At 38.6% G+C, this 24,636-nt stretch overlaps 1 protein-coding gene across 1 annotated transcript in view; it reads left to right on the top strand.

Annotated features, from left to right (window-relative positions):
• The window catches only part of CLPTM1L (CLPTM1 like), a 195,861-nt gene that overhangs the window by 93,146 nt on the left and 78,079 nt on the right, over positions 1-24,636 (top strand). The window contains exons 10-12 of the mRNA XM_053714359.1: positions 2,527-2,592; positions 5,674-5,724; positions 5,889-5,971. Of these exons, the coding sequence (XP_053570334.1) occupies positions 2,527-2,592; positions 5,674-5,724; positions 5,889-5,971 (200 nt within the window). The remainder of the gene's footprint in view (positions 1-2,526; positions 2,593-5,673; positions 5,725-5,888; positions 5,972-24,636) is intronic.

The following is a 24,636-nucleotide window of genomic DNA, read 5'->3' as shown; positions in this document are numbered from 1 at the left end:
AGAAGCTACCTTTGAGACAGGATCTTCTAGTACAAGGTCCATTCGAACATCCAAATCTAGTTTCGCTGCAGCTGACTGCTTGGAAATTGAACGCTTGATTTTATCCAAACGTGGGTTTTCGAATTCTGTGATAGATACTCTGGTCCAAGCCAGAAAACCTGTGACTAGAAAGATTTACCATAAAATATGGCGTAAATATATCTGTTGGTGTGAATCCAAGGGATTCTCCTGGAGTAAAATAAAAATTCCAAGGATTCTCTCCTTTCTCCAAGAAGGTTTGGATAAAGGGTTGTCCGCTAGTTCTCTAAAGGGACAGATTTCTGCTTTATCTGTCTTGTTACACAAACGACTGGCAGCTGTGCCAGATGTACAAGCTTTTGTTCAGGCTTTGGTTAGAATCAAGCCTGTTTACAGAACCATGACTCCTCCTTGGAGTCTTAATTTAGTTCTTTCAGTTCTTCAAGGGGTTCCGTTTGAACCTTTACATTCCATAAATATTAAGTTATTATCTTGGAAAGTACTGTTTTTGGGTGCTATTTCTTCTGCTAGAAGAGTTTCTGAATTATCTGCTTTGCAGTGTAATCCACCCTATCTGGTTTTCCATTCAGATAAGGTTGTTTTGCGTACTAAGCCTGGTTTTCTTCCAAAAGTTGTTTCCAACAAGAATATTAACCAGGAAATAGTTGTTCCTTCTCTGTGTCCGATACCAGTTTCAAAGAAGGAACGTTTATTACACAATTTAGATGTTGTTCGTGCTTTAAAGTTCTATTTAGAAGCAACAAAAGATTTTAGACAAACCTCATCTTTGTTTGTCGTTTAGTCTGGTAAGAGGAGAGATCAAAAAGCTACTGCTACCTCTCTCTTTCTGGCTAAAAAGCATTATCCGATTGGCCTATGAGACTGCCGGACGACAACCTCCTGACCGAATCACAGCTCACTCTACTAGGGCTGTGGCTTCCACATGGGCCTACAAGAACGAGGCTTCTGTTGATCAGATATGTAAGGCAGCGACTTGGTATTCTCTGCACACTTTTGCCAAATTCTACAAATTTGATACTTATGCTTCTTCGGAGGCTATTTTTGGGAGAAAGGTTTTGCAAGCCGTGGTGCCTTCCATTTAGGTAACCTGATTTGCTCCCTCCCTTCATCCGTGTCCTAAAGCTTTGGTATTGGTTCCCACAAGTAATGGATGACGCCGTGGACCGGACACACCAATGTTGGAGAAAACAGAATTTATGCTTACCTGATAAATTACTTTCTCCAACGATGTGTCCGGTCCACGGCCCGCCCTGGTTTTCCTAATCAGGTTGAAAATGTTTTTGTCTTTATACACTACAGTCACCACGGCACCCTATAGTTTCTCCTTTTTCTCCTAACCGTCGGTCGAATGACTGGGGGGCGGAGCTAGAGGGGGAGCTATATGGACAGCTCTGCTGTGTGCTCTCCTTGCCTTTCCCTGTAGGGGAGGAGAATATCCCACAAGTAATGGATGACGCCGTGGACCGGACACACCGTTGGAGAAAGTAATTTATCAGGTAAGCATAAATTCTGGGGTTTTTTTTCCTTACATATACTAGGAGGCGGGAGCTTTTTAATTTTTCACACCATTTTTAAGCTGATTCTATCTGTTTTACATAGTGCTTTATGCAACTTATTATTGGCTACTGATAGTTTAAAAAAAAAAAAATTATATATAAAAAATACGTGTGTATACTGTATATGAAAATGTTGTTTTTGTTGTTATATATATATATATATATATATATATATATATATATATATATATATATATATATATATATATATATATATATATATATATATATATATATATATATATATATATATATATGTAGCCCTCAGTTTACGCCGGGGTTAGGTTCCAGAAGGAATGGTTGTAAATCGAAACACAGTTTATAATGTAAGTCAATGGGAAGTGAGGGAGATAGGTTCCAGGCCGCTCTCAAAATTCTCATAAGTAACATCTAATACATTATTTTTAAAGCTTTGAAATGAAGACTTTAAATGCTAAACAGCATTATAAACCTAATAAAATAATCACACAACACAGACTTCACATGCATTTTTTGCAAACAATTATTTCTATGCATTTCAATCTGGAATGATTTATAGACAGGAAGATCTTGTTCCTTTGAAATCTTCTCGATAGCTCAGGTCTGGTTAAACAGATTAATTTCAGCTTGCTTAACTTTGCTGCAAAACAAGCGGACAGCTCCACCTACTGGCTATTTTAATAAATGCACTGCTTCTCAATGCTTTTCAATAGCAGTCACATGACTGGAAAAAGGTTGTTATTCTGAAACGGTGTAAATTGAATCGTTGTAAAACGAGGGCCACGCCACCTGTATATAATTCATTTTTAGTGACTAATATTTCATTTTTGATGTTCAAAATACCTCAAAATATAACATATAATAATTGTATAAACAGAAATCTGGAACAGCATCAGTACTATAATAAGCAAAATGTGGGCATAAGGTTTCTAAATACTTCTCTTAATTACAGGTCTGGAAGGTGAAGAAAGCTTTGAAAATAAGCTTTCAGTGGAGAGGTTTAAAGCCAGAGATAAAGGTAAAGAAATGTTATCAGCTTGTTGGTTTTCATATATCTAGCTTTTTCTATATACCTGGAACAACATCATGTATCATATACTTAGTATTTTATGTGTTTCCAGTGTTATTTTTATTCATTAATACCTTTAAAGGGACAGTCAACACCAGAATTTTTGTTGTTTAAAAAGAAAGATAATCCTTTTATTACCCATTCCCCAGTTTTGCATAACCAACACTGTTATAGAAATACACTTTATACCTCTGTAATTACCTTGTATCTGCAAACTGCCCCCTTATTTCAGTTCTTTTGACAGACTTGCTTTTAGCCAATCAGTGCTCACTCCAGGGTAACTTCACGTGCATGAGCTCAATGTTCTCTATATTAAACACATGAACTTATGCTCTCTAGTGGCCAAAATGCATTCAGATTAGAGGCAGTCTTCAAGGTCTAAGAAATTAGCATATGAACCTTCTAGGTTTAGCTTTCAACTAAGAATACCAAGAGAACAAAGCAAAATCGGTGATAAAAGTAAATTGGAAAGTTGTTTAAAATTACATTCCCTATTTAAATCATGAATTTTTTTTTTTGGACTTGATGGTCTCTTTAAGTTTAAAAATATTTCAAATATTAGTAATATATATGTTTGGTTCTTAATTTAAATTTCTTAGCGCAAAAAGCCAATTAGAAGCAATCTGCTATAACAGGATATTAAACTTTGAAATTGTAATCTAAAAATAAAATTATATGTAGCAAAAAACTTTTGATATGCTTTCATTATTTATTTTGTCCCTTTTTCCTGTAATTTAATTCTGAAAATTCTGGGCTTTCCAATTTCTGTTAAAAATGAAATTTCAGACTTCAGCCATAACACTGCTATGTTCCACACAGTCATTGGACCCATTTATCAAGCTGCGAAAGCAGCTTCAGGGGGCCCCAGCATTTCAGGATTGCCTGAAACACAAAAATGTAGTTGCTGCTTAACCTCACTCCACCTAAAATGTGTCGGAAGGGGAAATTATCCAGATCAGAATTGACAGCCCCTGCTTGCACCTGCCAGGGAGCAGGGGCGGTATTGCACAAGCAAATGCTTGTGGAATGTTAAATGTAGGCAGTGAGGTGCGGCGGACATGTTCTCAGTAGCGAATCATGTCTGCCTGACCTTTGGTAAATGGAGCCCATTGTCTGCACACTCTAGTGACTCCTATATCTGACCTTAATTGCCTTCAGTAGAGAAGGAATCCTAGATTACTACATGGTGGCACGTATTGCTTTAAATGGACATAGAAAAAACAAGGGGATGGAACAAGCGCTCCAAGATGGAGCTGACCAAGTGACTGTAAAAGTGTTATGCTATAAATAAGTTAAAGGATACCCAAGATAGATGTTAGATATTTAAAATATATCAACAAAATGCAAAGTAAGTGTATTAAAATATACAACTATATTAGAAGTGTTTCACTAAATATCGAAATGTTTCACTAAATATCGATGCCGGCACCTAACCAATGATTTATCTAAAATAAGGTGTGTTAAAAGAATAAAATATATGACATAAAAGGCAGTAATATCTGTTTGGTGTTTATCTAAAAAAAAATCAGACTACTGACATATATAAGCAGCGGGCAAGCAAACATACATATGAACAAAAATGTATTGTATATTCAATATAGCTTAAAGATAAGCGGCAGATAAAAGAAAACAATACTTATGCTGCATATGTCCGTCAACTAATGAAGATCTGCTGTGCACAGACTTGGATGTTGGTAGATCCTGAGACCGGGGAGCAAAGGAAAAAACAAACCAGGTTCACTGTCCGTGAGAGAAAGTTTAACTGCCGATTGTTCCGTGGGCAGTGACGTCACGTCACCTGACTAGGCTAGGTGATCCAATAGTTACCAAGAAAAACTTTGTATCCGTCTGTGTAACAAGGAAGATTCTTGTATTGCAGTATGCTGATAGTGGATCCTCAAATTGGGGTTCTTTTTTTCCTTTCGTTCTTTTTAGAGCTTTGTGTGACACTTCGTTTGGAGTTTTGATGTATGATGAATAAAAAAATAAACAACAATATCTGTAGACAGATTCTGTTAATGCAAGATCGATCAGGAATTACTCATATAGTTTGTTCAAGGAAATTTAAAACAAACAATGAACCCGAGACGTCTAGCTCAGAATCGTCATAGATAGGATACATGAACATAGGAATTATTCATATGTCTAACTCAATAAAATGAATAGAGCTAGAGATGAACCTGTATATGTAACAGTGGATACAACAGTGTGTGGGCCCACCGATAGTAAGCAAATTCTACGCGTTTCGGCAGACTTAACTGCCTTTTAAACGGACAGTCAACTCCAAAATTGTTATTGTTTAAAAAGATAGATGATCCCTTTTATTACCCATTCCCCAGTTTTGCACAGCCAACATGGTTCTATTAATATACTTTTTACCTCTGTGATTACCTTATATCTAAGCCTCTTCTGACAGCCCCCTTATCACATGACATTTATTTATTATCTATTGACTTGCATTTTAGCCATTTAGTGCTGTGTTGTGCAAAACCAACTGGCATGAGCACAATGTTATCTATATGGCTCACATGAACTAGCAATCTCCTGTTGTGAAAAGCTAATAAAAAAGCATATTATAAGAGGCTGCCTGTAGTGGCTTAGAAACAGTCAGAAATTTAGAGGTTTAAAGTTATAAAGTATATTAATATAATAATGTTGGTTGTGCAAAGCTGGGGAATGGGTAGTAAAGGCATTATCTATCTTTTCAAACAACAATTTTGGTGTTGACTGTCCCTTTAAGGGCAGTGAAACTTTAAACTTATTTTTTCAATATAAAAAATAAATCTAATATAGTTTTAAAAAATACATCTGCATATTTTTTGCAGGTTAATCTTTGTTATGAATACATCATTCTAGCTTTTAATAAGTGTTTAATTCTCACTTTAATGGACCTTTTCTTTGGCTTTATTGATACAGATTAAAGCCATGCCTTTAGAGTAATACAATTTTTTTTATCAATTTTTGTTTTTCATATCTTGTGTTGGCAAAGCAATTTATAAAATAAAAACTAATGTGCTCTTCTTTTTGTAGTTTGGAGCCCACAGTGAATCTGAAAGAAAAACTGAAGAGTATGATACTCAGGTATGTGATGTCATTATATGTGTGTGTTGTTTCGAATATAGTGTTCTGTTCTGAAGGGTAGTAGAATAGTTATATAATTTACACTAGCAGATATATGTGGCTAATGATGAGTGTATGATAAAAAAAAAATAGAACTGCTTTCCCTTCTTTTTTCCTTTCCATAGGCTATGAAGTACTTGTCATATTTATTGTATCCATTGTGCTTTGGGGGTGCAGTTTATTCACTCGTAAACATAAAATATAAAAGGTAAGAAATTACAATGGTTATTTTTTTGCGCTAACTGTTGACACTTGTGAGTTGCAGGTTCAAACCCCAGTAGGGATAGGGAAATATCTACCTTTAAAGGGACAGTGAGTGGACTGTAGAATTGGTTTCCCCTTGATGTGTTTTAAATTACTTTTTATACCAGCAGCCGATTATAAAGCTTTATTTTTGAATATGAAACCGCTGGTTATGTTCTTTGACACCACAACTCCTTAAAAATGGGCTAAAATTGCATTAAAATAAGATCTTATTTTATCACTTTCTATGCAAACACATGCTTTCTTATCTTATCTCTACCTGTATGCCAGACTTGTCAGTAAAAAAAATTTAGAAACAGAAATTTTATCTTTAGAAAAGTTACTATGTAGTGTTTTTTTATGTGAAAGATACTCCTACGTGACAATACAAGGTCTAAACAAATCGCGAAGATTTTCTTTTTCTGTCCATGCTGGCAAAGTTTTGAATATCAGGCCCTCAGAGAGAACAATTGAAAATGAACATTTCATTACTTGTCTGTACTACCCCCACTGGGACTGTAATTTCTTCTGATGGCTATCTTTACATAAGTTTTCTTACCCAATACTTAAGTATTGAAATTTTCAGTATAGGTGGGGAATCCACAGACAAATGCAGGTAAAATGGATAATTGGGAACAAAATAAAGGGGATAAAGATTTATGATACATTGTTCCTTTAATCCGTAGGAAATTGATAAAATTAGTTCCTTTTGATTATGGCTATAATTTTTGTTTGCTCATATCCATAAAAGCATATACTAAAAATAAATTGCAACAGAACATGTACCTTCCCGTTCTTTAAATCTTGCAGTCTGATCAAATGGTCCAATAAATAACTTTTCTTTTTGGTATATAAATTCTTTATGGGTACACACACAAAAAAAGTTTTTCTTTCATTAAAAGTGCCATATACATTGTCCCAGATGTTGCATAATTCTGCACTATGTATGCAACATATGGATAGCCTTTCCTTTTCCAAAATACCTAATTTGCAGGCTAAAACAATACTTAACTCTTAAGCAAAGCCATCCTCTTTGGCGCAACAGTTTTTTTTTCCAATGGCATGGAAAGTCCACAAATCCATTCAATTACTAGTGGGAATTCAACACCTGGCCACCAGGTGGAGGCAAAGAACACCACAGCAAAGCTTTAAGTATCCTACCACTTCCCACAATCCCCAGTCATTCTTTGCCTGTAAACATCAAGGTAGACGTACAAAGCTGGTGTCTGAAGAAATTAAAGTTCATAATCCTTTAATGGGTACTTTTCCCTGCAAGCAAGGATTGGGGCTATGTATCCATGTCAATCTCTTTAGTAAGAGTAATGGCGGCTTTTAGCAGTTGGAAGAGGGCAAGGTAGTACTTGCTTACCTTCAACACTTATGCTACCCCTATTTAGAAAACCAGGGTTGGTTACTCTGTTTTTCTTGCACCTTCAAGTCCCTGTCAGTGAGAAGAGGAGGCTTTCAAACCTGAAGTTGCTGTGACTGCTCCACAGCAGAAGACCCTGGAGGACAAGTCTATTTATATTTTACAGCAAGGAATGAGATTACAGGGACCTAATGGGATCTGCTACCCTCAGGAGGGGTTTGTATATTGTACACTATATATCTGCAAGTTTGGGATATTTGTTATGGCAGAACAGATTACTGGGTTTTAAGTCGGGTGCCACTTTTAATAGCCTGCTAAGTGGTCAGACTTTGTAAGGACCCAGGGTTTTATAGGGAGTGGGGATGTGTATCTCTCTCCTATTTCTACCCTGTTTTAACATTGTATACAAATTAAGTCGGCTTCTAATATCAATTGTGCCGCTTTAAATAGCCTACTAAGGGGTCAGACATTGTAAGAACCCAGGCTTTATAGGGAGTGGAAATGGGTCTCTGCCTTCTATTTCCTCCCGGTTCTACAGTGTTATTCATGCCGCTATTATTTTGGATAGTGTCCTGATTATCAGGGGCTATTTTGGCAGCGTGTAAGTTCAAATCTGTACTTCAGATTTTTCAACTGTTGGTATACGCTGCATATAGATCTAAGGGTCCGGTTCATTGGTACAGTCTTTTTCACACCTTTTTAGTGAATGGTGTTATTAACCTCTGCTTAGGTCCTAGTATGTAGGACTACAGCGTTAGCCCTGGTATTATTTTCCCCCTGCATATCTGTTGGAGAGGATTTCTTTCTAATGACACGGATCATCTCTAATTACTATTGGTAATATCACTCCTGGCTAGCAGGAGGAGGCAAAGAGCACCACAGCAAAGCTGTCATTCTTTTTGCCTATGCTAAAAGCTAGGAGGTGGTAAAGTTTAGGTGTCTGAAAGAAGATTCTTCAATCAAGATTTTATTATTTTGAAGCAGAGCAAGTTTGCTCTGCTCCTTCCTGGGGTTTAGCCGTTGTCCATGTCAGTCTCTTCAGTAGAGCAGTGGTGGTTTTTAAGCAATTGGGAACTTGTGGGGTATAATCCTCACTGCGCCTTCCAAACAGTTGTTGCTGCCCTCTCTTGAAAGTAGGATTATTCAGTCTTTCTTTGTTTTTTCACAGGTCCATGTGAGGAGGTATGCCTCTCAAACCAAGTGAGCTGCCCTGCTGCCGGGCAGTGTTGTATGCAGGTAAGTGCCTAATTTTATTTTCTTGAGTCAGGAAAATGACACTTTTACAGTTAAATCTGTATGGGACTTTTTCTTTTAAAACACTCCTATTTAGGCTTAATGGGATTCATATGGGCAGTTATGCGGGCACTGGGGGCTTGAGGAGCAGTAGCACATTTGTGGGAGAAAGGTTCTCTGACATGCTGCTGTTATGTGAATGACAGTAACAATTTTTTTGAGTAACTCATTAAAAAAGGGTCAGCTCCAGTTTAATTCTGGACTTGGTGGTATGTGTTTTTAGTATAATGTTTTATGTGAAAGCTAAAGGGAGGATAATTGTGACCGGGAGTTCAGTTTATTCACGCCCACGATTAGGATGCCGGGCTTTTCTGAGGCGGCAAGATATCTGTGCGATCCGATATTGAGGGCTTCGTTGCGTCTCTGCTAGGAAGGATCTTGTCGGCTGGTAGCCTGTTTGAGCAGCACTGGGTCCGGATCGTTAAATCTCCATTTTCCCTTGTTCCAGCAGGACAGGTAGGCACCACAGCAAAAGTGCTGAGGTGGAGAGGCTGTCTGAGGTTGTAAGGGAGCAGCTGCTCTGCGGTTGCGTTTCTTTCACGTAATTGGCAAGAGTCCATGAGCTAGTGATGTATGGGATATACAATCCTATCAGGAGGGTCAAAGTTTCCCAAACCTCAAAATGCCTATAAATACACCCCTCACCACACCCACAATTCAGTTTTACAAACTTTGCCTCCTATGGAGGTGGTGAAGTAAGTTTGTGCTAAGATTTCTACATTGATATGCGCTTCTCAGCTTTTTTGAAGCCCGTTTTCCTCTCAGAGTACAGTGAATGTCAGAGGGATGTGAAGGGAGTATCACCTATTGAATGCAATGGTTTTCCTCACGGGGATCTATTTCATAGGTTCTCTGTTATCGGTCGTAGAGATTCATCTCTTACCTCCCTTTTCAGATCGACGATATACTCTCATGTTCCATTACCTCTACTGATAACTGTTTCAGAACTGGTTTGGCTATCTGCTATATGTGGATGGGTGTCTTCAGGTCAGTATGTTTTCATTACTTAAGACACTCTCAGCTATGGCTTGGCACTTTATGTATTTTTATAAAGTTTTAATTATATGTATTGTACTTATATTTGCCATGATTCAGGTTTCAGTATATTTCCTTTTGCAGACTGTCAGTTTCATATCTGGGAAATTCATTTTTTATTTCTTACCTGGGGTGTAGTCTTTTTTCAATTGACTGTCATTTTTCTAAATCACGGGCAGAATTAGGCTTGCGAGGGTGCAAAATGCTAAAGTTTATTGCGTCATTCTTGGCGAGAGATTGACACAAATTTGTAATTTCCGGTATCTTAGTTGACGCCGGGTCCTTTTACAAGGTTGCGTCATGTATGACATGAGTGTGTCGTTTCCGGATGTTTATATTTTCATTATTTTAGACCCCATTCCTATTTTCCTCTTGCCTTTTTCTATGTCAGAGGGCTATTCTGTTTGCATTTTTTCCCATTCCTGAAACTGCCATGTAAGGAAATTGATAATTTTGCTTTATATGTTGTTTTTTTATTTTACATTTGCAAGATGTCTCAATCTGTTCCTGTCTCAGAATTCACTGCTGGATCCCTGCTGCCTGATAACGGTTCTACCAAAGCTAAGTGCATTTGTTGTAAACTTGTGGAGATTATACCTCCAGCTGTGGTTTGTAATAGTTGTCATGATAAACTTTTACATGCAGATAATGTATCCATCAGTAGTAGTTCATTACCTGTTGCTGTTCCCTCAACCTCTAATGCACAAGATATACCTATAAATTTAAAATAATGTATTTCTGATTCTATTCAGAAGGCTTTGTCTGCCATTCCGCTTTCTAATAAACGTAAAAGGTCTTTTAAAACTTCTCATAAGGTTGATGAAATTTCAAATGACCAGCAACATACTGAATTATCCTTCTCTGATGAGGATCTATCTGATTCCGAAGATCCTGCCTCATATATTGCCACTGATAAATCCTCTTATTTATTTAAATTGGAGTATATTTGCTCTTTGTTAAAAGAAGTGTTGATTACTAGTTTTAATATCAAGAGGACTAGTTTCCTCCATATCCAATGTAAACGTTTAAATTCTGTTTATAAACCTCCTGTGGTTATTTCAGAGGTTTTTCCAGTTCCTGATGCTATTTCTGATATGATTTCTAAGGAATGGAATAAGCCTGGTACTTCTTTTATTTCTTCTTCAAGGTTTAAAAAATTGTATCCTTTGCCAGCAGTTAGATTGGAGTTTTGGGAAAAGATCCCCAAAGTTGATGGGGGCTATCTCTACTCTTGCTAAACGTACTACTATTCCTACGGAAGATAGTACTTCTTTTAAAAATCCTTTAGATACGAAACTTGAATCTTATCTAAGGAAAGCTTATTTATATTCAGGTCATCTTCTTCGGCCTGCAATTTCTTGGCTGATGATGCAGCTGCTTCGACTTTGTGGTTGGATACTTTAGCGCAACAAGTATCGGATCATGATTTGTCTAGCATTGTTAAGTTGATTCAACATGCTAATAATTTAATTTGTGATGCCATTTTTGATAGTATCAAAGTTGATGTTAATTCTATGTCTTTAGCTATTTTAGCTAGAAGAGCTTTGTTGCTCAAATCTTGGAATGCTATGACTTCTAAATCCAGATTGCTATGTCTTTCTTTCCAAGGTAATAAATTATTTGGTTCTCGGTTGGATTCAATAATTTCAACTATTACTGGGGGGAAGGGAGTTTTTTTGCCTCAGTATAAAAAACCTAAGGGTAAATCTAAAGCTTTTAACCATTTTCGTTCCTTTCGTCAAAATAAGGAACAGAAACCTAATCCTTCCCCCAAGGAATCTGCTTCCAATTGGAAACCTTCTTCAAATTGGAATAATCCAAGCCATTTAAGAGATCAAAACCAGCCCCCATGAAGGTGCGGCCCTCATTTCAGCTCAGCTGGTAGGGGCAGATTAAAATTTTTCAAAGATGTTTGTATCAATTCGGTCCAAAATCATTGGATTCAGAGTATTTTCTCAGGGGTACAGAATAGGATTCAGAGTAAGACCGCCTGTGAGAAATAAATTTCTCTCACGCATTCCGGTAAACCCAGTAAAGGCTCAGGCTTTTCTGAAGTGTGTTTCAGACCTGGAGTTATCAGGGGTAATCATGCCAGTTCCGTTTCAGGAACAGGGTCTGGGGTTTTATTCAAATCCTATTCATTGTTCCAAAGAAAGAGAATTCATTCAGACCAGTTTTGGATCTAAATATTTTGAATTGATATGTAAGAGTACCAACTTTCAAAATGGTTATAAGGACTGTTCTGCCTTTTGTTCAGCGAGGGCATTATATGTCCACAATAGACTTACAGGATGCATATCTTCATATTCCGATTCATCCAGATCATTATCAGTTCCTGAGATTCTCTTTTCTAGACAAACATTACCAGTTTGTTGCTCTTCCTTTTGGCCTAGCGACAGCTCCAAGAATCTTTTTGAAGGTTCTAGGTGCCCTACTCTCTGTAATCAGAGAGTGGGGTATTGCGGTGTTTCCTTATTTGGACGATATCTTGGTACTCGCTCAGTCTTTACGTTCTGCAGAATCTCACACGAATCAACTAGTGTTGTTTCTTCAAAGACATGGTTGGAGGATCAATTTACCAAAAGGTTCTTTGATTGCTCAGACAAGGGTAACCTTTTTAGATTTCCAGATAGATTCAGTGTCCGTGACTTTGTCTCTAACAGACAAGAGACATTTGAAATTGGTTGCAGCCTGTAGGAACCTTCAGTCTCTGTCATTCCCTTCAGTAGCTATGTGCATGGAGGTTTTAGGTCTCATGACTGCAGCATCGGACGCAATCCCCTTTGCTCGTTTTCATATGAGACCTCTCCAGCTTTGTATGCTGAACCAATGGTGCAGGGATTATACAAGGATATCACAATTAATATCCTTAAATCCCTATGTTCGACTTTCTCTGACTTGGTGGTTAAATCACCATCGTATAATTTTAGGGGCCTTTTTCGTCCGTCCAACCTGGACTGTGATCACAACAGATGCAAGTCTTTCAGGTTGGGGATCTCTGACAGCACAAGGAGTTTGGAAATCTCAAGAGGCGAGATTACCAATCAATATTTTGGAACTCTGTGCGATTCTCAGGGCTCTTCAATTTTGGCCTTTGTTGAAGAGATAACCGTTCATTTGTTTTCAGACAGACAGTGTCACAACTGTGGCATATGTCAATCATCAGGGTGGGACTCACAGTCCTCAAGCTATGAAAGAACTATCTTGGATACGTGTTTGGGCGGAATCCAGCTCCTGTCTAATTTCCGCGGTTCATATGCCAGGTATAGACAATTGGGAAGCGGATTACCTCAGTTGTCAGACTTTACATCCGGGAGAATGGTCTCTTCCCCCGGATGTGTTTTCTCAAATTGTTCAGATGTGGGGGCTTCCAGAAATAGATCAGATGGCATCTCATCTAAATAAAAAAACTTCCCAGGTACCTGTTCAGGTCCAGGGATCCTCAGGCGGAAGCAGCAGATGCATTGACACTTCCTTGGTGTTATCAACCTGATTATATTTTCCCACCTCTAGTTCTTCTTCCAAGAGTGATCTCCAAGATCATCATGGAGCAATTGTTTGTGCTGCTGGTAGCTCCAGCATGGCCTCACAGGTTTTGGTATGCAGATATTGTCCGAATGTCCAGTTGCTAACCTTGGTCACTTCCACTAAGGCCAGACATTCTATCTCAAGGTCCGTTTTTCCACCAGGATCTTAAATCATTAAATTTGAAGGTATGGAGATTGAACACTTAGTGCTTAGTTATAGAGGTTTCTCTGACTCAGTGATTAATACTATGTTGCAGAGTGTATTTTTATCTATCTTTTGACTACATGTTGATATAAGTACTTCTAAAGCCTTATTTCTGCCCTTGCTTCTGGGTGCAGTAATTTTTGGATTAACCAAAGATATTAAGTTAAATTTGGGAATAATTTAACGTTTTTTGTGCATTTTGGAAAAATTGTTCTTTTTCTTTTCTTAAAGGCAACAGTACACGTTTTTTCTAAAGTTTATTTTATGCTATAAATAAGTATTTAAACGACTTTTCTGGTATTACTAGTCGGTTCAACATGTCTGACATTGAGGTTTCTCATTGTTCTATGTGTTTAGAAGGTATTGTGCAACCCCCTCTAACATTGTGTAACTTTTGTACTGAAAGGGCTTTACAATGTAAAAAGCATATTTTAAATAAATTAAGTGTGCCTAGGGATGATTCTCAGTCTGAAGAGAATCAGGATATGCCATCCAATTCTCCCCAAGTGACACAACCTTTTATGCCCACACAAGCGACGCCTAGTACTTCTAGTGCGTCCGATTCCTTTACTCTGCAGGAGATGGCTGCAGTTATGTCAACTACCCTTACAGAGGTATTGTCTAAATTACCAGTGTTGCAGGGTAAACGCAGTAGGTCAAGTATTAATGTAAATACTGAATCCTCTGATGCTTTTTTAGCTATTTCCGATGTTCCCTCACAGTGCTCTGAGTTGGGGATCAGGGAATTACTGTCTGAGGGTGAAATTTCTGATTCAGGGAATGTTTTGCCTCAGACAGATTCGGATGCTATGTCATTTAAATTTAAGCTTGAACACCTCCCTCCGCCTGTTGCTTAGGGAGGTTTTAGTGACTCTGGATGATTGTGATCCTATTGTGATGCCTCCAGAGAAATTGTGAAAAATGGATAAATATTTGGAAGTTCCTACTTACACTGATGTTTTTCTGGTTCCTAAGAGAATTTCAGAAATTATTAGTAAGGAATGGGATAGACCAGGTATACCGTTTTCTCCCTCTCCTAATTTTAAGAATGTTTCCTATATCAGATACCATTCAGGACTCATGGCAAACGGTCCCTAAGGTAGCGGGAGCTATATTTTCCCTAGCTAAGCGTACTACTATACCCATTGAGGATAGTTGTGCTTTCAAGGATCCTATGGATAAGAAATTAGAGGGTCTACTAAAGAAATTATTTGTTAATCAGGGATTTCTTTTACAACCTATGGCTTGCATTGTTCCAGTAACTACTGCAGCAGCTTTTTGGTTTGAGGCTCTAGAAGGGTCTCTCAAGATTAAGACTCCATTAGATGACATTCTAGATAGAATTAAGTCTCTTAAGCTAGCTAATTCTTTTATTACTGATGCCGCTTTTTAAATTGCTAAATTAGCGGCAGAAAATGCAGGATTTGCTATTTTAGCACGTAGAGCATTGTGGCTCAAATCTTGGTCTGCTGATGTGTCATCAAAACATAAGCTTTTAGCTATTCCCTTTAAAGGTAAGACCCTTTTTGGGCCAGAATTGAAGGAGATCATTTCTGATATTACAGGAGGTAAGGGTCATGCCCTACCTCAGGATAGGTCGGTTAACATGAGGGGTAAACAGAATAATTTTTGTTTCTTTCGGAACTTTAAAGGAGGACCCCCAGCTTCTTCTTCTTCCACAAAGCAGCATGAAGGGGTGGCCCCCGATCTGGGACCGGATCTAGTAGGGGGCAGACTTTCTTTCTTTGCTCAGGCTTGGGCAAGAGATGTTCAGGATTCCTGGGTATTAGAAATAGTGACCCACGGTTATCAATTGGAATTCAAGGATTTTCTCCCAAGAGGGAGATTTCTTCTTTCAAAATTATCTGCAAACCAGATAAAGAGAGAGGCGTTCTTACGCTGTGTAAAATACCTTTTTACTATGGAAGTAATCTGTCCTGTTCCAAAATTGGAACAGGGACAGGGGTTTTACTCAAACCTATTTGTGGTCCCCAAAAAAGAGGGAACATTCAGACCCATTTTGGACCTCAAGTGTCTAAACAAATTTCTACGAGTTCCATCATTTAAGATGGAGACCATTCGAACGATTTTGCCAATGATCCAGGAGGGTCAATATATGACTACCGTGGATTTGAAGGATGCTTACCTTCATATTCCAATCCACAAAGATCATCATCGGTTTCTAAGGTTTGCCTTCTTGGACAAACATTATCAGTTCGTGGCTCTTCCTTTCGGGTTGGCAACAGCACCCAGAATCTTCACAAAGGTTCTAGGGTCTCTTTTGGCGGTTCTCAGACCGCAAGGGATAGCGGTGGCGCCTTATCTGAACGATATTCTGATTCAGGCGTCAACATATCATCTGACAAAATCTCACACGGACACAGTGTTGTCTTTTCTGAGAACTCACGGCTGGAAGGTGAACATAGAGAAGGGTTCACTTGTTCCGCAGACAAGGGTTTCTTTCTTGGGAATCGAAGATTTTGAATGCTTGCCGAGCACTTCTGTCCATTCCTCGGCCATCAGTGGCTCGGTGCATGGAGGTAATCGGATTAATGGTAGCGGCAATGGACATCGTTCTGTTTGCTCGCTTTCATCTCAGACCACTGCAACTGTGCATGCTCGGTCAGTGGAATGGGGATTATGCAGATTTATCTCCAAAGATAATTCTGGATCAAGAGACCAGAAACTCTCTTCTTTGGTGGTTGTCGCCAGATCTGTCCCAGGGGACTTGTTTCCGCAGACCCTCGTGGGTGATAGTGACAACAGATGCCAGCCTTCTGGGCTGGGGTGCAGTTTGGAACTCCCTGAAGGCTCAGGGTGTTTGGACTCAGGTGGAGTCTCTAATTCCAATCAATATTCTGGAACTGAGAGCAATATTCAATGCGCTTCAGGCGTGGCCTCAGTTGGCTTCGGCCAAATTCATCAGATTCCAGTCGGACAACATAACGACTGTGGCATATGTCAATCATCAGGGGGGAACAAGGAGTTCCTTAGCGATGATAGAAGTATCCAAGATAATCAGTTGGGCAGAGGCCCACTCTTGTCATCTGTCAGCGATCTACATCCCAGGGGTAGAGAACTGGGAAGCAGATTTTCTAAGTCGACAGACTTTTCATCCCGGGGAGTGGGAACTACACCCGGAGGTATTTGCCTCATTGATTCTCAGATGGGGCAGACCGGAATTGGATTTGATGGCATCTCGTCAGAATGCCAAGCTTCCAAGATACGGATCTCGGTAAAGGGATCCTCAAGCCGAACTGATAGATTTCTTGGCAGTACCTTGGTTGTTCAGCCTAGCTTATGTGTTTCCGCCATTTCATCTCCTCCCACGCGTGATTGCTCAAATCAAACAGGAGAGAGCTTCAGTGATCCTGATAGCGCCTGCATGGCCACGCAGGCCTTGGTATGCGGATCTAGTGGACATGTCCTCTCTGCCACCGTGGAAACTTCCGTTGAGACAGGACCTTCTCATTCAAGGTCCTTTCCAACATCCAAATCTAATTTCTCTGCAACTGACTGCGTGGAGATTGAACGCTTGATTTTATCGAAGCGAGGATTCTCTGATTCAGTTATCAATACTTTGATACAGGCTAGAAAGCCTGTCACTAGAAAGATCTATCATAACATATGGCGTAAATATCTTTATTGGTGTGAATCCAAGTGTTACTCATGGAGTAAAGTTAGGATTCCTAGGATTTTGTCTTTTCTCCATGAAGGATTGGAGAAAGGGTTATCAGCAAGTTCCTTAAAGGGACAAATTTCAGCTTTGTCAATTCTGTTTCACAAACGTTTGGCAAATGTATCAGATGTTCAGTCTTTTTGTCAGGCTCTATCTAGAATTAAGCCTGTATTTAGACCTATTACTCCTCCCTGGAGTTTGAATTTAGTTCTTAGAGTTCTGCAAGGGGTTCCGTTTGAACCTATGCATTCCATAGATATTAAACCATTTATCTTGGAAAGTTCTGTTTTTGGTTGCTATTTCTTCTGCTCGAAGAGTTACTGAGCTTTCAACATTACACTGTAATTTGCCTTATCTCATATTTCATTCTGATAAGGTGGTTTTACATACCAAACCTGGGTTCCTTCCTAAGGTAGTTTCGAATAAGAATATTAATCAGGAAATTGTTGTTCCTTCCTTGTGTCCTAATCCTTCTTCTAAGAAGGAGCGTCTGTTACATTACTTGGATGTGGTCCGTGCCTTAAAGTTTTACTTACAGGCAACTAAGGATTTCTGTCAATCATCTTCATTATTCATTGTTTATTCTGTAAAGCGTAGGGGTCAGAAAGCTACGGCTACCTCTCTTTCTTTTTGGCTGAGAAGGATCATCCGCCTGGCATATGAGACTGCTGGACAGCAGCCTCCTGAAAGAATTACGTCTCATTCTACTAGGCTTCCACATGGGCTTTTAAAAACGATGCATCTGTGTAAGGCTGTGACTTGGTCGTCCCTTCACACTTTTTCCAAATTTTCCAAATTTGATACTTTTGCTTCTTCTGAGGCTATCTTTGGGAGAAAGGTTCTTCAAGCAGTGGTGCCTTCCGTTTAGGTTCCTATCTTGTCCCTCCCTTTCATCCGTGTCCTATTGCTTTGGTATTGGTTTCCCACAAGTAAGGATGAAATCCGTGGACTCGTCATATCGTAAAAGAAAATAATTTATCAGGTAAGCATAAATTTAGTTTTTATTACCTTATCTCTGCTATACCTACTGGGAGTGTAATTTATTCTACTGGCTGTGTTTACCAAGCTTACCTATAGCTTGGACCTGTGGCCACAAACTTTCAGCATAGGTGGGGATACCACATGCTAAATCAACTATTTCAAATGCCAATATAAGGGTAAAGGAGTTACTTGTAAACAATGTAATACACTCATTGGGAACAAATTAAAGGGGAGAACATTTTTGAGTAAACTGTCCCTTTAAGTATGTAGTAGTAATAAAATAATGTCTTCATAGAGTTTGGTTTTCTGTTTATGAATCCTGCATCTATTGTATTATATGCAATCAATTTATTGGTGTCTTTTGGACACCAATATATTATTTTTCTATATATATATATATATATATATATATATATATATATATATATATATACTCCAAGTAAGTGCACTCGCCAACCCAAACGCAGACCAGGGTGCTTAGCAGGATATTCAATCAGGGTAAAGATAAGCACTCACTGGATTTAAATACAACAACTATTTTATTTGGCAGTGACGTTTCGGGGCATTCATCCCTTCCTCACACTGAGGAAGGGGTGAATGCCCCGAAACCTCACTGCCAAATAAAATAGTTGTTGTATTTAAATCCAGTGAGTGCTTATCTTTACCCTGATTTTATATATATATATATATATATATATATATATATATATATATATATAAATAATGTGCAATGTTTTTTCCCCTCTTATTGGGAGTAGCCTCTTTATTTATGTCTCTCAGATTTGATACTCCCTCTGTGAGAGGGCATGTTTTTGTTCTCTGTATTGTACATATGTTTTTGGCTGATTCTTCCTTTTTAGGAAGGAATTTTCAGCACATTTGTCTTGCAGGTACCTTTTTAGCAATGCTGCTTAAAGACCATAGTGGTTTAGTAAGCTATGCTCTCTGGTGGCTCAGAGGAAAGTCACTGAGATACAACACGAGAGACCAGAGTTCAAGACCTTAGGGGGGCATGACAAATACACTGTTCCCTGCAAGCAATAGGAAAAAAAAATAGTTCAGTAAAAGAGAGTTACTGGTTTGATTCCCTATACTGGTGGGGAAGCAAATATTTAACTCTTGTCTATAACACAGTAATCTGTGTCTTATAACCAGGTCAGCTCCTGCTGTGCCTAAATTTCATGAATGCGATTTATTTTTTTGGGTTGTTGCAGATTGTATTTATTTAAAATCATATTTTCTTTGGTGCATGATTTATCGTGCATATTCATTGAGACGATAATCCAATGTCTCTCTTATGAGGAGATTATTTTCTAAGTCCTATTGCTGCATGTGTAGTATTTTAGGGAGTTTATTGCCTTATCTGTTGGCATTACTCGCTATTTAACTCTGTTCCTTCTAGAGGTTTTTTTTAAGACGCTGCATGGACTTATGCGCTATAAAGTCTTAGTGCAGTGTTCCCCTAATTATGGGTTGGCGGTTTTTTAAATATGTTGTTCAGCCTTATATACATCAAATAGATGTGCTGATCTATATTGGAGCACTTTAGGTGTTTAAGCATCGTATATGTTTCTGTGTCCTAGAAACTTTTTTCGATATCAGGATTTGTTTTTCCTTGGTTTAGGCTACCACCTAGTGACAGTTTTCAGTAGTTTCTCTACTGAGATTATCGTTCTTTCTTTAATCTCGTAAATAATTTTTTGTCTAGTTATATGCTGGATATTTTATAAGCATTGGGTCGGCTTATTTTCTCCTTGACGGCTATGTATACAAGATATTTTTTAGGGATTAAGATTTCTATCCCTACACTTTACAGTAAAAGCATATTCTGAAGATTATATAAGCTTTTTAGGGCTTATCCTTTCTATGTCTAATATGAGTAGTAAAGGGTTATTTGGGATTATTATCTTTTGATAAATTATCCCTACCCTTTTGGCATTATTTTCACATAGCATCTTTTCTTTGTCTAATATGCGTGTTAAGGGTTATTTGGAATTATCTTTTGATTAATTATTCCTACCCTTTTGGCATTATTTTCACATAGCATCTTTTCTTTGTCTAATATGCGTGTTAAGGGTTATTTGGAATTATCTTTTGATTAATTATTCCTACCCTTTGGAATTATTTTTACATGACATATCCTTACATGACATATTGATGAATTTTTAAATGACCGACAGCATTCTGATTTATCTATCTCTGATGAGGATCTATCTGGTTCAGAAGATTCTGCCCCAGATATTGACACTGACAAATCTTCATACTTATTTAAAATGGATTATATTTGTTTCTTATTAAAGAGGTGTTGATTGCATTAGATATGGAAGAGACTAGTCCTCTTGATATTAAAACCAGTAAACGTTTAAATTCGGTTTTTAAACCTCATGTAGTTATTCCAGAGGTTTTTCCATTTCCTGATGCTATTTCAGATGTAATTTCTAGGGAATGGAATAGACTGGGTACTTCTTTTACTCCTTCAAGGTTTAAGAAACTGTATCCTTTGCCGACTGATAGATTAGAGTTTTGGGAAAAGATCCCCAAAGTTGATGGGACCATCTCTACTCTTGCTAAACGTACTACTATTCCTACGGCAGATAGTACTTCTTTTAAAGATCCTTTAGATAGGAAACTTGAATCTTATCTAAGGAAGGCTTATTTATGTTCAGGTCATCTTCTTAGGCCTGCTATTTCTTTGGCTGATGTTGCTGCTGCTTCAACTTTTTGGTTGGAGACTTTAGCACAACAAATACCAGATCATAATGTGTATAGCATTGTTCAGCTAATTCAACATGCTAATAATTTCATTTGTGATGCCATTTTTGATATCATTAGAATTGATGTCAGATATATGTCTTTAGCTATATTAGCTAGAAGAGCTTTATGGCTTAAATCTTGGAATGCTGATATGACTTCTAAATCAACGTTGCTATCTCTCTCTTTCCAAGGTAATAAATTATTTGGTTCTTAGTTGGATTCTATTATTTCAACTGTCACTGGGGGGAAGGGAGCTTTTTTGCCTCAGGATAAAAAAGGGTAAATTTAGGGCTGCTAACTGTTTTCGTTCCTTTCGTCAAAATAAGGAACAGAAACCTGACCCTTCCCCTAAGGCAGGCATGTCCAAAGTCCGGCCCGCGGGCCAATTGCGGCACGAGTACCGGACTGATATGGCCCCACAGATAATTTTACAAATTATACATTATACGGCCCCCCAGTGAGTCCCCGACCGCCGCTCAGTTAAGTCCCAGAGCGCCGCTCAGTTAAGTCCCAGAGCGCCGCTCAGTGAGTCCCCGAGCGCTGCTCAGGACTCCTGAGATCTCTGGTTTGACGTCATCAGCCGGCATAGGAAAAAGGGGAAAGTCCAAATCTCGCGAGATCTCGGACGCATAGGAATCTGGCCAATTTTCATAATAGCACCAAAACGTCTCACAGGAATAAGCAAGGAGATATTTCAAGGTATAAAAAGTTCAATTTATGACATGTCATTCAATGTAAAAACGTAAAAGGCACAGCATACACAGCTTTTTCTTGGGAGAAACGTTGTTATAAATATATTTGAACACATGCATACTTGGTGTTATGTTCCTGTTCACATTTTCTGAACTTAAAAGTTGACAGACAACCTATATTAGTTTGTGTAATGTACTTTACAATGTTCCTGACATATTTCAGCTTCCTGTATTTTTATATTAAAGGCAGAGTGATTTAACACCTGTTTAGATTTGTCATCCAAGTCACAAAATGTAAAAGTATGCCGTTTTCAATAAACTTTGCATAAAATAGTTAATTTGTATTTATTTTAAAATGGTTCAAAGAATGTCAGGCAAAATTGGCACTCTTCCAAAAAAGTTTGGACACCCCTGCCCTAAGGGAACAATTTCCAATTGGAATCCTTCTCCAGTCTGGAATAAATCCAAGCCATTTAAAAGATCAAAATCAGCCCCCAAGTCCGCATGAAGGTGCGGCCCTCATTCCAGCGCAGCTGGTAGGGGGCAGACTAAGATTTTACAAGGATGTTTGGATCAATTCAATCCAAAATCATTGGATTCAGCACATTGTTTCTCAAGGGTACAGAATAGGTTTCAAAGTAAGACCGCCTGTGAAAAGGTTCTTTCTCTCACGCATTCCAGTGAACCCAGTAAAGGCTCAGGCTTTCCTGAAGTGTGTTTCAGACCTGGAGTTATCTGGGGTAATTGTGCCAGCTCCTTTTCAGAAACGGGGTCTGGGTTTTATTCAAATCTGTTCATTGTTCCAAAGAAGGAGAATTCTTTCAGACCAGTTCTGGATCTAAAAATGTTGAACCGTTATGTAAGAATACCAACATTCAAGATGGCGACTATTTTGCCTTTTGTTCAGCAATGCATATCTTCATATTCCGATTCATCCAGATCACTATCAGTTCCTCAGATTCTCTTTTCTAGACGAGCATTACCAATTTGTTGCTCTTCCTTTTGGCCTAGCAACAGCTCCAAGGATCTTTTCAAAGGTTCTCGGTGCCCTACTCTCTGTAATCAGAGAGCGGGGTATTGCAGTGTTTCCTTATTTGGATGATATCTTGGTACTTGCTCAGTCTTTACATCCTGCAGAATCTCACGCAAATCAACTAGTGTTGTTTCTTCAAAGACATGGTTGGAGGATCAATTTACCATAAAGTTCCTTGATTCCTCAGACAAGGGTAATCTTTTTAGGATTCCAAATAGATTCAGTATCCATGACTTTGTCTCTAAGAGACAAAAGACGTCTGAGATTGGTTTCAGCTTGTCGGAACCTTCAGTTTCAATCAATTCAGTAGCTATGTGCATGGAGGTTTTAGGTCTTATGACTGCAGCATCGGACGCAATCCCCTTTGCTCGTTTTCACATGAGACCTCTTCAGCTTTGTATGCTGAGCCAATGGTGCAGGGATTATACAAAGATATCACAATTAATATCCTTAAATCCCTATGTTCGACTATCTCTGACTTGGAGGTTAGATCACCATCGTTTAGTTCAAGGGGCCTCTTTTGTTCGTCCAACCTGGACTGTTATCACAACAGATGCGAGTCTTTCAGGTTAGGGAGCTGTCTGGGGATCTCTGACAGCGCAGGGGGTTTGGAAATCTCAAGAGCCGAGATTACCAATCAATATTTTGGAACTTTGTGCAATTGTCAGAGCTCTTAATTTTTGGCCTCTACTAAAGAGAGAACCATTTATTTGTTTTCAGACAGACAATGTCACAACCGTGGCGTATGTCAATCATCAGGGTGGGACTCACAGTCCTCAGGCTATGAAAGAAGTATATCTGATACTTGCTTGGGCGGAATCCAGCTCCTGTCTAATCTCTGCGGTCCATATCCCAGGTATAGACAATTGGGAAGCGGATTATCTCAGCCTTCAGACTTTACATCCGGGAGAGTGGTCTCTTCACCCAGACGTGTTTTTTCAGATTGTTCAGATGTGGGGGCTTCCAGAAATAGATCTGATGGCTTCTCATCTAAACGGGAAACTTCCCAGGTATCTGTCCAGGTCCAGGGATCCCCAGGCGGAAGCAGTGGATGCGTTGACACTTCCTTGGAATTATCAATCTGCTTATATTTTTCCGCCTCTAGTTCTTCCAAGAGTGATTTCCAAAATCATAATGGAGCGTTCGTTTGTACTGCTGGTGGCTCCAGCATGGCCACACAGGTTTTGGTATGCGGATCTTATTCGGATGTCCAGTTGCCAACCTTGGCCACTTCCGTTAAGGCCAGACATTCTATCTCAAGGCCCGTTTTTCCATCAGGATCTCAAATCATTAAATTTGAAGGTATGGAGATTGAACGCTTAGTGCTTAGTCATAGAGGTTTCTCTGACTCAGTGATTAATACTATGTTGCAGGCTCATAAATCTGTGTGTAGAAAGATTTATCGAGTTTGGAAGACTTACATTTCATGGTGCTCTTCTCATAAATTCTCTTGGCATTCTTTTAGAATTCCTAGAATTTTACAGTTTCTTCAGGATGGTTTAGATAAGGGTTTGTCTGCAAGTTCCTTGAAAGGACAAATCTCTGCTCTTTCTGTTCTGTTCCACAGAAAATTGCTAATCTTCCTGATATTCATTGTTTTGTTCAGGCTTTGGTTCGTATCAGGCCTGTCATTAAATCAATCTCTCCTCGGAGTCTTAATTTGGTTTTGAAGGCTTTACAGGCTCCTCTGTTTGAGCCTATGCATTCTCTGGACATTAAATTACTTTCTTGGAAAGTGTTGTTCCTTTTGGCCATCTCTTCTGCTAGAAGAGTTTCTGAATTATCTGCTCTTTCTTGTGAATCTCCTTTTCTGATTTTTCATCAGGATAAGGCGGTTTTGCGGACTTCATTTACATTTTTACCTAAAGTTGTGAACTCCAACAACATTAGTAGAGAAATTGTTGTCCCTTCTTTGTGTCCTAATCCTAAGAATTCTCTGGAGAGATCTTTACATTCTTTGGATGTGGTAAGAGCTTTGAAATATTATGTTGAAGCTACTAAAGATTTCAGGAAGACTTCTAGTCTATTTGTTATCTTTTCTAGTTCTAGGAAAGGTCAGAAG

Source organism: Bombina bombina, chromosome 5, assembly GCF_027579735.1.
Source record: "Bombina bombina isolate aBomBom1 chromosome 5, aBomBom1.pri, whole genome shotgun sequence".
NCBI classification, from domain to species: domain Eukaryota; kingdom Metazoa; phylum Chordata; class Amphibia; order Anura; family Bombinatoridae; genus Bombina; species Bombina bombina.
This window is presented reverse-complemented; position numbering and strand designations above follow the sequence as displayed.